This window comes from Ranitomeya variabilis, chromosome 1, assembly GCF_051348905.1.
Source record: "Ranitomeya variabilis isolate aRanVar5 chromosome 1, aRanVar5.hap1, whole genome shotgun sequence".
Taxonomy (NCBI): Eukaryota; Metazoa; Chordata; class Amphibia; order Anura; family Dendrobatidae; genus Ranitomeya; species Ranitomeya variabilis.
The window spans coordinates 1,038,219,856-1,038,236,156 of record NC_135232.1 but is presented as its reverse complement, the minus strand read 5'-3'; the positions used below and the strand labels follow the sequence as shown (position 1 = coordinate 1,038,236,156).

Sequence of the window (16,301 nt, the reverse complement as noted above, 5' to 3'; positions counted from 1 at the left end):
AAAGTTTCTTATTTTCATGTATACTATTAATTTATTAAAATAAAAATTAAAACGATGTTTATTCATTACAGATTTTTTTCTTTCGGTCTTTATATAAATTTACACGCGGACTAAACGAAGATCACTCACAGTGGCTCTCTTTTTTAAATATGCAGTTGATATATGAAATACTTCTGGAGCCAAATTATACAAAACACATGTACAGCTTTGCTACCATTTAAAGCATCTTTGTAGTTTTTGATACAGATCTGTATGTATGTCACAATGGTAACAGACAGCGAACAAATCATGTGCAGTCAATTTTTTCAGTAATACCCCCATCTATCTGTCCTTCACATCGAGCTAACATATTTTCAAGTTAGCAAGAAGTATGGGAGAGAGAAAAGAAAACATGACTGCAAGATCAGACAACATAGAGCTTGTGTGCAGTCTGTTACCATGAAAACAAAGATTTTCATTCTAGTTATAGAATTAAAACAATAGGAATAAACATTACTTTTTGCATATCTGCTACATTTTTTATATACACACATTCAAGCAAATATTTTATTATTTAAAGGGAGTATGTCACCCACAAAATAACTTTACACTAACTATACAGTGTTATAGGTGACTTCACCCCTATAAAAAATCATTCTAGCACTGTACTTGTTACAGGTACAAATGAGGGGGCTTCGCTGCACTCTCATAAGGTAAAGTAGTCCTCAAGACGCAAAATGAGGGGGATGTAACGGTGCACCCAGCTCATGGCCATGCCAAGGATTTACCGAAACCCCCTTTTTTTGCATATAGATTATCATTTATTTTCATAAGCAATTTTCCATTAACAGGTCCAGTGCTAGTATGTATATTGGAGATGTCACATCCTCTGATACTTACCTGTCCGGCCGGCGCGCTCCCGATATGCTCCCTTGCTGCATTCCACCCGGCTTCTAGGGCGCTTCGGCGGTTCGTGCATGCGCAGCACTTCTTCTGCCGCCAGGGGTTCTGGGAGGTCGTGACCCGGTGGCTCCTCCCCAACATGGCGGTGCCCACGGGGAATTTCTGTTCAGCGTTTACCCAGGTAAGACACTGTGTATCTTCGCCGTAGTGGCGCCTGCCTAGCCCAGGTGTCCCTCTTCTTCCCCAGGTCCCATGTCTCTGCTGCCCACTCGCTAGCCCAGTGCCTTTTCCCCTTTTTGCTAGTCTGTTAGTAAGCTTTTCCCTGGTTGTCTTGTTCCCTCCATTCCTTTGCCTCATCCTTGCCCTGTCCTATTGTCTTCCCTGTGTCTCAGTTGTCCATTAGTTTATCCACCGTTTACTATTTGTTTCTTTTTCCCTTCCTTTCCAGCTCCCAGCCTCCAGCCACCCTCGGTTCCTGATTCTACTTTGTTTTCCCGTTTTTCGACAATCTTCGTTTTGCCCCAGTCGTCCCTTTGGCTCCGGCAGTTGTGGTTCCATCCCCCTTGGGCCTGCTCCTAACGCTCCCTGTATAGGGGTGGATCCATCTGGTTTGCTCATCCTTGGGGGCTCTGGAGCCGTGACCCAGAGGGTCCACTTTCGGGTTTTCTTCCCTTAGTTTCCAATCCGTGATAGGAGACAGGGGCATAACGACCGCAGGCCCGTGCGGGTGGGGGAACTTACAGGTGACGGGCCTACCAACTCCAGCAGAAACTTCAACTGGACGTGCATCCTCGAACGCACATTCAGTTGAAGTGTATTGCGGCTCAAAGACTCATCAAGTCTGTGTGTGGCAATATACACTGCCGGCCAATCAGAGGCCAGCAGCCAAACAATTGCATGCTTAAGGCAGCTGCCGGCTTCAGAAAAGGATGCACCTGCATATGGTCAGGGTACCTCTGAATATCACATGGAGGGGCTGTAGGGCCCTCCAAAGAAATGCCTTACATTGCCCCTGATGAAGCCACAGTTGTGGCGACACGCGTTGGGCTCTTGTGCCCCCCTTTTTTGACCGGCTTCACACCCCACGGGTGTTGTCTCCTGCTCCAGGCAGACTAATAGGGCATATGCATACTTCTTAGATCTTCTCTTTCCACTATGGTCCAGCTGATCCAGTCTTTACAGGCAGGTCTGGTATGGCACGTTCTACACACTTGTATTTTTACTTATATGTTCTAAGTGTGGTTGAGTATTGTTTTGCATCTCTAGATTGCAATATTGGCTGATGAGGATGTGTGTAGGTACATTTATGGTTTATTATCTATTTATTCTATGTACCGTGCTATATACTTCTGGCATCTAAACTGTTGTCCATGGTGCCAACATCTCTGTTATTTCATGCACTGTATCTGGGCCTGTTATAAGTGCTGGGCCACACATGTGTAGCATCTTCTGTAGTGGTAACGCTATGCCCGTATACTTATGTAAACACTAGAAAGGCTATAGGCTTTACATGCCTGGAGAATATTAAGAAACATTAAGGAGCAGCTATCTTTTGGTCCACATGTAGACAGGTTATATATACATCTCATTTGAGTATATTGCTGTACCCTATGTGCATTTATTGTGTGGTAACAAGCCTTTATGAGGTCTTTTTGGGGGGCATCCCCTTGTTGGGGTATGTACCTATTCTTGTTGTTTTTAAGTGTTTTTAATTGGTTATGTGTCTTTCATGACTTAATAAAATTTGCAATTTGATTTATTTACTTTTTGTGATCCCTGGTTTTGTGTATGTCTTCTTTTCTCCTTTTGACACTACCTATGATGTCAATTACAGGCCTCTCTCATCTTTTTAAGTGTGAGAACTTGCACAATTGGTGGCTGACTAAATACTTTCTATCCCCACTGTATATACCAAGATGGGGCCCAGGATAGGGGACATATATACCAGGATAGAGGACAGGTTCCGACTGGGGTGTCTAGGGCCAACAGGGAGAATTGACGGTATGGGCCCACCCTATGGCTATATGCAAATACTTGTTAGCCCTTATCCCCGTTATAGTGGAGCACTGACTGTAAAACAAAGGAGGCGCCTGCACATCTACTGTGCGCCACCATCACTGGGATGTGCAATTATGGTAGTTTGCATTAAAGGGTTCTTGATGAAAACAACTTATCATGGATCCACAGGTAAAGTAGGTGGTAACTTATTGATCACTGGACTCCAACCATTGGAAACTGCACCAATCGGAAGAATTAGGAACTTTTATCCCTGACAGGGCACTTTTATCCCCATTTTAAAATAGAGCGGCAGATGGGATGTCTGACTGCAGCCTCATTCATCCTCTTTGGAGGCTTCCAGAAAAAGCCAAGTGCAGCTACTTAGGAAATGAATGGATCAGTGGTCGAATCACACATGCTGCTCCACAATAAGGCTATGTGTGCACATTGAGTATTTGCTTGCAGAAATTTCTGCAAGATTTCTTCATCTCTTGGCAGGGAAAACGCTGCGAAAAACCACACATTTTTGGTGCGTTTTTGCCACGTTTTATGTATGCGTTTTTATACAGCAATGAATGCTTTTTTGAGCTAAATAAAGATATTTTAAAAGCAAAGTTTTGTGGAGTAATTTGCTGGTTCAACATCACCTTTTTCATGCTGATGCAGTAGTAGGGCTTTGTATCAGTAGCTGTCATAGACACCTAGCTCTAGGCTTAGTAATGAAAAGTTGTCAGCCCTCACTACTTAGCTGATAAGTAAACACAAACACATAAACATACACATTCTCACCAGCCTATGTAGGAGCTTTAACAGAATGAACTTAAGGTACCTTCACACGAAACGACTTTACAACGAGAACGACAACGATCCGTGACGTTGCAGCGTCCTGGATAGCGATATCGTTGTGTTTGACACGCAGCAGCGATCTGGATCCTGCTGTGATATCGCTGGTCGTTGAATAAAGTTCAGAACCTTATTTGGTCGTCAGATCGGTGTGTATCGTCGTGTTTGACACCAAAAGCAACGATACCAGCGATGTTTTACGCTGGTAACCAGGGTAAATATCGGGTTACTAAGCGCAGGGCCGCGCTTAGTAACCCGATGTTTACCCTGGTTACCAGTGTAAAAGTAAAAAAAACAAACAGTACATACTCACCTGCGCGTCCCCTGCCGTCCGCTTCCTGCTCTGACTGAGCGCTGGCCCTAAAGTGAAAGTAAAAGCACAGCGGTGACGTCACCGCTCTGCTGTTAGGGCCGGCGCTCACACAGTACAGGAAGCGGACGCCGGGGGACGCGCAGGTGAGCATGTACTGTTTGTTATTTTTACTTTTACGCTGGTAACCAGGGTAAACATCGGGTTACTAAGCGCGGCCCTGCGCTTAGCAACCCGATGTTTACCCTGGTTACCCGGGGACCTCGGCATCGTTGGTCGCTGGAGAGCGGTCTGTGTGACAGCTCTCCAGCGACCAAACAGCGACGCTGCAGCGATCGGCATCGTTGTCGCTATCGCTGCAGCGTCGCTTCGTGTGAAGGTACCTTTACATAAATTGTAATCAGGAAGCAACTGTTAATTGCCGACAGCTGAGAGCTGTTGTTAATATTCTGGGAAGGAGCCAATAGCCATAAAGGTTCCCAGGCTATTAATATCAGCTCACAGCTATTTGCTTAGCCTTTACTGGCTAGTTTACAGGGGGACCCCAGAAAAAAATTAACATAGGGTCCCTCTATAAAATCTAACCAGCAAAGGATAGGCAGACAGCTGTGGGCTGATATTAATAGCCCAACAAGGGGCCATGGATATTGCCCCTCCCAGATTAAAAACATCAGCTCCCAGCCACCCCAGAAAAAGCACATCTATAAGGCTACTTTCACACTTCCGTCTTATGGCGTACGTCGCAATGCGTCGTTTTGGAGAAAAAACACATCCTGCAAAGTTGCCCGCAGGATGCGTTTTTTCTCCATAGACTTGCATTAGCAACGCATTGCGACGTATGGCCACACGTCGCATCTGTCGTGCGACGGATGCGTCGTGTTTTGGCGGCCGCGACGCACAAAAAAGCGTTCAATGCAACGTTTTTTTGTCCATCGGTTCCGCTTTTTCAGACCGCGCATGTGCCGCCGGAACTCCACCCCCTCCTCCCCGCTCATCACACTGGGCAGCGGATGCGTCATAAGACTGTATCCGCTGCGCTAAATTTAGCACAATGTCCATCGGTACGTCGGGCCGACGGTTTGCGATGGCCCCGTACTGACGGAAGTGTGAAAGTAGCCTTAGATGCACCAAATCTGGCACTTAGCCTCTCTCTTCCCACTTGCCCTGTAGCGGTGGTAAGTGGTGTTCATATTTGTGGGCTTGATATCACCTTTGTATTGTCTGGTGACATCAAGCCTACAGGCTAGTAATGGAGAGGCGTCTATAAGACACCTATCCATTAGTAACCCCATAGTGATATTGTATAAAACAGACACCCAGAATAAAGTCATTTATTTGAAATAATGACAGAGACTCCTTTAATAATCTTAATTAAACCATACTTACCGAACACCTAATCCACCAAAGCCAATGTCTCCTGCAACAAATATAAAATAATAAACCACAATATACCTAACCTGTCCGCCGTGAAGATAATCCATAATGTCCCACGACAATCCTGATCACTTTGAGGTGATCGATCCCGCAGTGTATCACTGAGCTGTCATGAGAGAGCTCACCAGAGTTCATCGGCTCTGGTGATCTCCCTTACGGCATCACTGCTGTGTGGGAAAGTTTTCATGCAGCGGTGCCGTGAGAGCATCGGAGCTGAAGAACTCCGTTGAACTCTCATGGCAGATCAGTGATACACTGCGGGAGCGATTACCCCTTGTCAGTGTATCACCGGTGGCCGGGTAGAGCAGTCACATCTCTCAATGTGACTGTTCTACACATGAGATCGCCGTGGGACACTCGGATTACCTGGACTATGGAGGACAGGTGAGTATATGTTGGTTTATTATTTTACATTATTTCTAGGAGATGAGAGCATCGGGGATTGGGCATTAAAATAAGTATAATGTTTTTTATTTTTATTTGAATATGTATGTAATTTTACTTTTTTTTTTAACTGTGAGCACAGGCGCCGGCAGATGAGACTATGTCTCCCATCAGCGGCACCTGCTGTCACTGTTATTAGTGTCAGCAGACATAACCTGATCGGAACAGTAGTCTCATTGGCCCATGCCTGCGGGTCACAGTCACAGCTGCGCGGTCCCGCTGACATCTGCCAGCACGATCCCGCAGCGCTCTGACCGACGGTCTTACTGGCGGTAGCGTTACTGCCAATAAGAACTATCGCATCGGTGTTTCCCACGCTGTCACACAGATGACAGCTTGGGAAACACCATAGGAAGCTGGTAAAACACAAATCAATAACTCAGCAAATCCGCAAACATTTTTAAACCTGCGTTTTTGCTGCGGATTTGACTGACACAATTGAAGTCAATGGGTGCAGAAACGCAAAAAGAATTGCCATGCTGCAGAAAAAAACGAACTGCAAATTTACTGATCATGTGCACAACATTTCAGAATTGTCATTAAATAAGCTTGCATAAGGATTCCATAGCTTTTTTGGCCCATTTCCGCATGGAAAAAAAAAAACACATCAAATGCGGACTGTGCGCACATAGCCTAATAGGGATAAAAGTTGCACATTCTGCACATTGGTGCAGGTCCCAGCAGTCGGATCCTCACCAATCAATAACTTATCATTTATCCTTTGGCCAAGTTCAGTTTTTGGTCAGTATTTTACATCAGTATTTGTAAGCCAAAACCAGTAATGGAACAATCAGGAAAAGTATAATACAAACACGTAACCACATCTGCATTTATCACCCATTCCTGGCTCTGGCTTACAAATGATAATGTAAAATCCTGACCATTCTGTGAATCCTGGCCTGTGAACATAGCCTTAGGATAGGTGATTCTTCCTCTTATTAATATTGGAGACAGCATGCGCCCTCCATATACAACACAATCCACTGTACCAAGACCAATGATACCACATGCAAGGAACAAATACTGCCACACCGTGACCAGGCTACATATTTATCATCACCACACAGTGAACAAATAATAACACATACAGGGGTTAAATACCATTTCACCATGACCAGACTACATATTACCACCACATAGTGACCAAGTAATATCACAAACAGGGGATAGAAAACCTATGGAGGGAGTTGAAGCTCCGAGTTGCCAAGCGACAGCCTCAAAATCTTAATGATTTAAAGATGATCTACAAAGAAGAGTGGACCAAAATTCCTCCTGACATGTGCGTAAACTTCATCATCAACTGAAACAAAAAATTTCTGACTTCTGTGCTTGCCAACAAGGGTTTTGCCACCAACTATTAAGTCTCGTTTGCCAGAGGGATCAAATACTTATTTCTCACTGCAAAATGCAAATACATTTATAAAATTTATACAATGTGATTTTCTGGATTTTATTTTTGATATCATATCTCTCAATGTTAAAATTAACCGACCCTTAAAATTAAAGACTGTTCATATCTTTGTCAGTGGGCAAACTTACAAAATCAGCAAGGGATCAAATACTTAATACCACATACAGGGGGACAAATACCACCACATCATGGCCAGACCACATATTACCACCACATAGTGACTGAATAATACCACATATAGGGGATAAATACAGTCAAACCATGACCAGACCACATACAGTACTACCACTTCATAGTGACCCAATACTACAATATTGAAAATTAATAAAAACCACAATACTAATAACACTGTTATTACCACTGGAAACATTATACACAGGAGCTCTGTATGGTTTTAATGAACAGGTAATGCAGTGATCACTGGTGACATTATATGTCACGATTTATTATGGGATTCATGGCAGCTCTGATTCTACCGTAATTTAAATGTCGTTTTTTATTCCTTTAGGGCCAGCAACAGTTGCGAGTCTCTTGCTGGCAACTTCTTTTAAGCTGGTCAGCTGATGTTGGTTGGTAACCACTCCCACCATCCTTTAACCCCTTCAAGACCAGAGGTATTTTTGTTTTTGCGTTTTCGTTTTTTGCTCCACTTATTTCCAGAGCCATAACTTTTTTATTTTTTGGTCAATATGGCCATGCGAGGTCTCAAGGACCTCTATGGTTACAATGGAGAAGCATCGCTGACCTCCGATCATGTGACGAGGGTCGGCGATGCGCTTATTTCCGGCCGCCCGGCCGGAAGCGCCAGTTAAATGCCGCTGTCTGCGTTTGACAGCGGCATTTAAGTAGTTAATAGGCGCGGGCAGATCGCGATTCTGCCCGCGCCTATTACGGGCACATGTCAGCTGTTCAAAACAGCTGACATGTCCCGGCTTTGATGCGGGCTCACCGCCGGAGCCCGCATCAAAGCGGGGCTTCTGAACTAGGACGGGATAGTACGTCCGAGGTCAGAAAGGGGTTAATGTAAAACTCAAGATTTTTTTTTCTGTATTTATAGCCACCTCCCCTACTTGTACTTGGATTGTGTTGCTGAATCAATATATTCTTTTCTGTAAATTATGTAGACACAGATAGTACTTCCTCCCCTTTTCATCCAGTAAATCACATAAACACAGGTAGTACTCCCTCATTGGCACTAATGTAGGCAAGTTGTACTCCTTCCCTCCTTCACTTTTATCCTCATTAGAATGGATCGGCAATGCGCATGCTTGATCTTTGATCCATTTTTTAATTTATTATTATTACGGAGCTTCTGGAGAAAGTTGAGCACAGAGCTTGGCAGTCCCATAGAAACAAACAAAATGGTGCTTAAAAGAGGTTTCCCCACGAACAAAGTTAGTTTCAATCAACATTTTACACGATAGATCTTTGAATAATAATAAATTCCACAATTGGATGTTACATTTTTTTTACTGTGCTGAAATAATCTTATAACTGTGCCCCTGCTGTGTACTGTGTAATGGCTGTGTCTGACCGTGCAGGAACAGGCCCTGCTCCTGGGCAGGGGGGAAGCAAAAGTGTAGGAGACAGGAGAGCACGGGATTACAGCTAATTCCTTCTTTCTGGCAAAACATTGCTTAAAAATAGGCAGTGAAATGTTTTGCCTCATAAAAACAATCATTTGCGATGCTGTGCTGTAATGTCTTTTGCTTCCTCCCCCGCCCAGGAGCTGTGGTGTAATCAGACCGTGCCCCGGTCACACACAGCCATTACACAGTACACAGCAGGGGCACATTTGTAAGATTATCCCAGCACAGGAACATTTATTTAAACACATCCTGTTGTGGAAATTATTATTATTCCAATATCTATTAATTAAAATGTACTTTGTTCGGGGGAATACCCCTTTAATCACTGCTTTAATGGAGATAATGGATATAAAATTCCTCAATCAAGCAAACAGTGGGGTCCCAGTGATCAGATGTCCACAGATCTATCAATTATCCATCCTGTGAATAGGTGGTATTTTTTTTTTTCCTCAAAGGACAACCCCGGTGATTGGTTACCTACTGATTCAGTTGTTTTACAAAGAAATATAGATTTGGCTTAGAAAGATTCTTCAGTTTTATTATTGCCTATCTGCAACTATTCAGAGCTGTGGGAATACAGGAGCTTCAGACCAATCAGGCCAATATCTCAATGCCCCTTTAGTGAACATCATTTCTCTTTTTTGAGATTCTATTTCCAAACCTGTATGATATTCTATTCTCACAACTCAAAGCTGGAGGTGCCCAGGTAGCTACCAACAGAATTTGCTAACATGACTACCAACCTACAGGGACTTGATGGTAATGTTTCGACTTGTTGCACCACGCAACCATCAATGGTATGTTCTGCCTCTGAAATTATAATATTTTTTTAATTTCAGTATTGATTAATGTAATTCAGGAGCGTAAGGGGTCTAGATCTAATACTTTGATAAATTATAACTTTAAAATATAAAATTAAAAATGTGTTTTCACCATCTGGGATATAGAACAAGTCAGTGGTTGGGGGTGGAGAGAAATCATTGAGCTGGGACTTACAGCCATCATGACAATGAAGGGACCAAGTAATAGACATTACAAAACCTTCAAATTTCAGTGTTACATATTAAGTTTCCTTCTTTCTTGAGACTTAGTATGCTGCAGAAGCCACCAAGACTCCTAACCAATCCCATCATGTATATAAAAAGTCTTTATTACATACGATAGGTAAGTCCTAGCACCTTTTCTCACGTTCATCCATTCTCATGACTGCAATACGAAATTTTAATACCTGTATGGGCCCATTTTGGCAGCTTTGCTATCTCCCTGCATTACTTAAAAGGAAACTTGTTGAGTTCCTTTCACTTGATACAGTTGCCAAAACAAAGCACATGACAATCTAGCGAATGTGCTGCCAAGTCACAGCCTTATCTTCCGAAAGATATTAAAAAAAATAATGTTCTTTAGCATTGGCTGGAATGACAAACCACAATGAATGGAAGCAGGTAGCAAGCTCTCCAGCTGTATTAAAAGTCATTTAGGATATGTTTAATGTCAACAGATGTAGATACCAAGGCTAAGAGAAACGCCAAAAAACAAAACAATACCAGCTCTTTCATCGCAGCGTTTAATACCTTGGAAAATGGACATTTGGTTTGTTACAATTTTAAGGCATTCATATACATGGCAGGATTCCAGTACCTCCCTTTGTTGTCAATACCCAAGGTATCCTGATCAGATAAACTATTGTTTTCATTGTCAAAAATCATGACTTTCACAGAGTTGTCAGAAATTTGGAATGTCATAGTCAGCTGTTAAAATGCGAGTTTAGCTCATGGTCAAAGAACCAAGACCCGTCAATGAACGCACTGGTAAAAAATAGAATTTTAAATAAATAAGTATAAAAAATAAATATATATTTTTAGATATATGCATACTAAGTCCACAGGTTGAAAATTGCATCTTTATCAAGACAGAGAGAGATGTCTGTAGGGAGGTACAGAACTGCAGATCCATCTTTGTATACATTTGCATTCCGACTTGAGCGGGCACATTGGCACGTCCTATCAGTTCTTCTGAATTAGAGGTATGGAGGTGTCATCAGCGCCAATCAGATGGTCCAATTCAATAGATAAGCAGCAATTGTGTCTTGGCTCTCTGCTTTATCCACCAGTTACATTGACCACTTCCCTGGAGTAGGTGGCCCTGACTATGATCGCTAGCATTCTACGGTCATTGTCACCAATGGCTATTAGGGACCATAGTCTTGTCACAGAACTGTCTTCACTTTTCCCTTGCGAAAAAAGCTGTATCGAAATAGCAAGTGGATAGGCTGTCAAGATTCTCAACTATATCCATTCAGTTCCTTATAAAGTTCAGGCACTTTTTCTGGATCCACAGGTCTGGGCAGAAAATGTGTGAATTTTTGATGCCTCTTAGCCCTGGCTCCATCTCTTGGTGTACCATCTTTGTTAAGTGCTACAAAGTATCGCCTCCCAGAGTCACCATGTTTGTATAAGTTTGAGGAGTAGGTGTTATACCAATTTTCTTCAAACTGTTCTCTGAAAATGCATTCAGAAGTCAACTTTTCCTTAAAATAAGACAAAAAAAATTTAATATCTTACAGAAGTTTTTTGATGAATGTTTCTTAGATTAGTTCCATGAAGCTGTATTAGTAATAATGAAACGTCTGCCACAAAATGAGACTTATGAAGTATGATGCTATAATTTTAAAAGTACCAGGGCTGTTTTATGGAACAATTATAGCCAATTTTAGTTCCTTAAATTTCAGCTCAAAAAAAATATAAAAAATTAAAAATAATGACCCTTTCAGAATAAACTAAATACTGTAAAACTTCATTAGTACCAGTTCAATAACATCATGCTATGATACCAGCACTAACAAGCGAGTCAAAATAATGAAAACCTTTGAAGTTGTGAAATCCTTTGTGTCTATATGTGTCAATACAAATAGGTGTGAAGTCCTAAAGTGCGGAATGCAGGTACATGGGCAACCCTAGAGTGTACCATAGAGGTAGATGGGAATTTACTATAAAAAGGACACATTTTTTAGTAGATTGATTAATTGATTGATTCTAAAAGAAAAGAACCACGAAGGTTGCCAAACTTACCGATCCAAAGAGTTCTCCTTTATCATTCATTCCTAGGTACAGACCGCTGTCCACCCCCCTAATGCTAACGAGACCAATGGCCACACTGATGAACTCAAGAATACCTGTCAGAAAATAAAATTTATAAATCAGTGATTTAAAGGACCTGTTGGAGCATCCATCATTAATATGCCCAAACACAATAAACCATTAGTCACAATTTGTGTGTTGTGCTGGGTTCCATTAATTGGAAATGTCACATCTATCGTTCTGTCAATGTATTTCCTCAATGATTGTACATTGCAATCAATCCAAATGGCCTCTTCCTTTGCGTGGATAGATTTCAATTGAAATGTATCAAAGAATGGAAAAAAATATCCAGCATTGCAACCTTCATAAAACCAGAACAATGTAGAAATAATCTAAAAAAAATATGAAAAAGTTGCTTATTCATTTCAGATCTACTCTAAGAACCTAGATTAGTCCCAAAATGACTAAGCGTCTTTTTCATTTATTTTTAGTGTGCGTCAATATTTGTTTTTTATGGGTACAGTGCCGGATTTTAACCATTTTATGTCTGATGTGTCCTGCATCTGATCTAGGTTACATGATGTTCTAGCTATAAAGTCATTTCCAGTAGAGTTGAGCAAATTTTTCAAAATTACGATCGGCGGCGAATATTGTATTTGCAATATTCGCCGAACGTCATTGGAGTCAATGGGAGCAGAAATTACCAAATATGATCGGAACCGGTCATCAAACATAAATCCGGCACAAATAGCACAAATATGACAAATTCAGAACATATTCGCTCAACTCTAATTTTCAGCTGCTCTTCAGTGTTTTCAGCTGCTCTTCAGTGTGCAGCCTAACTATTAAATAATATGTCTGATATAAATGTCAGTGTCAATAATAATAATAATAATAATAATAATAATATCTAGTGGTTAGTCTGAGCTTTCCAGAAAGCATGTGATATGCACAAATCATGTTTTTGGGTCATCTATGAGTCTTGCCTTTTTCTTTTTTCTTTCTTTTGCCTAGTTTTCAGTAGAGGATGGTGGTATTTTGTCTTTTTTAATGCTATCTTTTTCAAAGCAAGACTTAAAAAAAAAAACAAAAAAAAAAACAAGCAGGTGAGTCAACCAGGCGAGAGACCACATCAGAGGAGGCTCCGATGAGAATAGGGGCGGCATAAAGGAGAGGGATATAAAAGAACAACGCGTGTTTGATCTCTATCTACAACTTCAGGTAATTCGCAGAATATCCCTGTTCACAGACCGTACAACACTTTTCGTGCTTCTCATACCTGGGCCTGCCCAGAGTGACAGCCTGGCACCACCATTCATTTAGAAATGAATTTCCTCCCCTTTGGGATTATTATAGTTCGGAAGATTAATTAACCCTTCAGTCGACAACCGCGTCTATTTGATGTCAGGCATCAAAAGAGTTAAGAATAATTGATATTTATTGTCTTGGCTATGGGAAAGTGACGGAAAACATTTTAATCAGTTATACAGCAGCTAAATCAATAAAAGGGGGGGAAAGCGCCTATCAACAATAGTTGGTTTGTTCAGATAAAAAGAACATTGAATAAATACCCTGATCATTATTCACTCTTCCTGTCAGATAAGCATTTACATCCTTTGCTTGTCCTCCGACCAGACTTTTAGGTAAATGTATCAAGTTAATAATCATAGAAATATTATTACATTTTTTATTGTTTCGTTATTACAATAATAGAGAATATTGAATATAACAGTTGTGTATATGATAATATCTACAGAATTATTTGGTTTATGTCACGTTTACATGTGCAGAACACATTTTATGTCTATTATCAGATGCTCCTAGTGCCTGCAACACTTGTATGTAGCTGCATGGTGGTCTTTATATTGACCAGCCACTAAATTACCCTAAGTCAATATACAGTTTCTGCGTACCACCTAAAAGATATTGCAAAATGTAATATACTGCATACAGATAGATGTACAATCCTGATGGAAAGCATCCAGGTATGTGATCAAATAAAGTGTAATCAGCACAGGTGGGGGTCCGATAGGGCGACATACACTGAATATGAGCAGGGGTGCAGTCTGTGGTGCCGTATACCGGGAGCTGAGCAATCCGAAAGTGTATTGTACGCTGCATATACAGTAGGCAGATGTGTGCAAATCTGATGAACAGTAAACAGGTGTGTGATCCGCAGAGGTGAGACACTGCACAAAGATAAGTGTGCCGCTCTGCATTGTGTTATACAGGTAGGTGTGCAAATCGGAAGTGTGTTATGCAGTTGGGTATGCAAGCTTGAAAATAGACGCTGCAGAAAGGCAGGTGCGCAATTCTAGTGTGCAGTGCTATAGTGACCTAGAGTGAGGCATACAGGCAGGTGTCCAGTTCTAGAGGGCAGTATACAGGCAGGTGCGCAGTTCTAGAATGCGGTGTACAAGTAAGCGTGCAACCCTACAGGGCGGCATACAGGTAAGTGTGCAGTTCTAGAATGCGGAATACAAGTAGGCATGAAGTCCTAAACTGCGGCATACAGGTAGATGAGCAACCCTAGAGTGTAGCATAGAGGTAGATGTGCAGTCCTATAGTGCGGCATACAGGTAGATGAGCGACCCTAGAGTGCAGCATACAGGTAGATGTGCAGTCCTATAATGCGGCATACAGGTAGGTGTGCAACCCTGGAATGTTGCATAGAGGCAGGTGCGCAGTACTAGAGTGCGGTGCAACCCTGGAATGTTGCATAGAGGCAGGTGCGCAGTACTAGAGTGCAGCATACAAGTAGGTGTGAAGTCCTAAAGTGTGGCATACAGGTAGGTGCACAACCCTAAAATGTTGTATAGAGGTAGGTGACCCCATACTAGAGTGCAGCATACAGGTAGGTGCACAACCATAGAGTGTGGTATAGAGGTAGGTGTGCAGTTCTAGAATGCGATGTACATGTAAGCGTGCAACCCTACGGGGCGGCATACAGGTAAGTGTGCAGTTCTAGAATGCGGAATACAAATAGTTGTGAAGTCCTAAATTGCGGAATACAGGTAGATGGGCAACCCTAGAGTGTACCATAGAGGTAGATGTGCAGTCCTATAGTGCGGCATACAGGTAGGTGCACAACCCTAGAGTGTAGCATAGAGGTAGATGTGCAGTCCTATAGTGCGGCATACAGGTAGGTGCACAACCCTAGAATGGTGTATAGCGGTAGGTGCGCAGTCCTATAGTGCGGCATAGAGGTAGGTGTGCAGACTTATAATGTGGTATATGAATGTGTGATCACCCCAAAGATCCTGCAGAGTGAGTACAATTAGGCGAAGTGCGGTATACACGGCATTGTCGGCAGGTGTGCAGTCATAATGTCAGGCAGGAGACGTTTCTATCACAGGAGGTAACAGTGAGAACTGTAGCTGAGGTTGGGGAATCCTTCCTCCGCACGGAGCGCACAGCGGACACCTACCGAAGCGGCTGTGGTCCTGCCGGGTGCCCTGCACATTGCCATCTGGGAGGATCTGGAGGTGGAAGCCCGTCCTGCAGTAGAGCTGGCGGCGGCGCAGGATGCCCTGGAGATGCGCCAGGTCGGATGGAGCGCTGCGGGAAAGGCGCTCAGGTTGTCCCAGGGGGTCGTTGTATAACAGGGGGGTGTCCCTGGCAGGAGGAGGCAGCAGGAAATGAGCGCCCACTTGTCCCAGGGTGTCCAGCCCGGCCAGATAGTTCCCCACCTCGAGCAGTGGAGCCATGTGTGCGCCGGGGCGCAGTCCTGGAGAGTCCCTGTGCTCGCACCTGGCGCCGGCTGCAGATACTGGGATGCCGGGCAGGCGGCTGCCGAGCTCTCTGTGCGGGCACTTTATATAGGGGCCCAGTTGACATAAGGTAATGAAGCTGGAGCTCAGGGTTTCTTCTTCACACCTCTGTTCACAATGTGCAAAGTGTCTGCTCCCCAGTGCAGGCCCATTCACATGTAATGTCACTCACAGCCATGGTCACCAGAATCCACATCTCTCTGCAGGCTGCCCCGACTGCACCCTGGGGACATGATAGGGAGGGATGACACCTGGGATAGGGAGGGATGGCACCTGGGATAGGAAGGGATGGCACCTGGGATAGGGAGGGATGACACCTGGACACGTCTGGGATGGCGGCAGCGCAGAGCAGAGGGTCCGGTCCTCAGATCCCGGAGAAGCAGACAGGAGCGATCGGGATGCAGGAGGTCCTCCTAATGCTCTGCATGGACAGGTGCAAGGAAAGGTAGAGGCAGAGGCGGGGTCTGCAGCCCACACCTTCCCAGACACACAGCTGCAAGGGACAGACACACACACCACACATGCCTCCATACAGGCTGTGGG

The 16,301-nt window shown here is 43.2% G+C and overlaps 1 protein-coding gene across 1 annotated transcript; it reads right to left on the bottom strand.

The window, feature by feature from the left end:
- Positions 1–10,541: 10,541 nt before the first annotated feature.
- On the bottom strand, positions 10,542–15,967 carry FGF20 (fibroblast growth factor 20). Its single transcript, XM_077273530.1, has 3 exons — positions 15,416–15,967; positions 11,980–12,083; positions 10,542–11,438 (listed from the first exon to the last, which is right to left on the bottom strand). The coding sequence occupies exons 1-3, from the start codon at positions 15,693–15,695 to the stop codon at positions 11,193–11,195; spliced, it is 630 nt and encodes a 209-aa protein (XP_077129645.1). The 5' UTR covers positions 15,696–15,967; the 3' UTR covers positions 10,542–11,192.
- Positions 15,968–16,301: the final 334 nt, after the last annotated feature.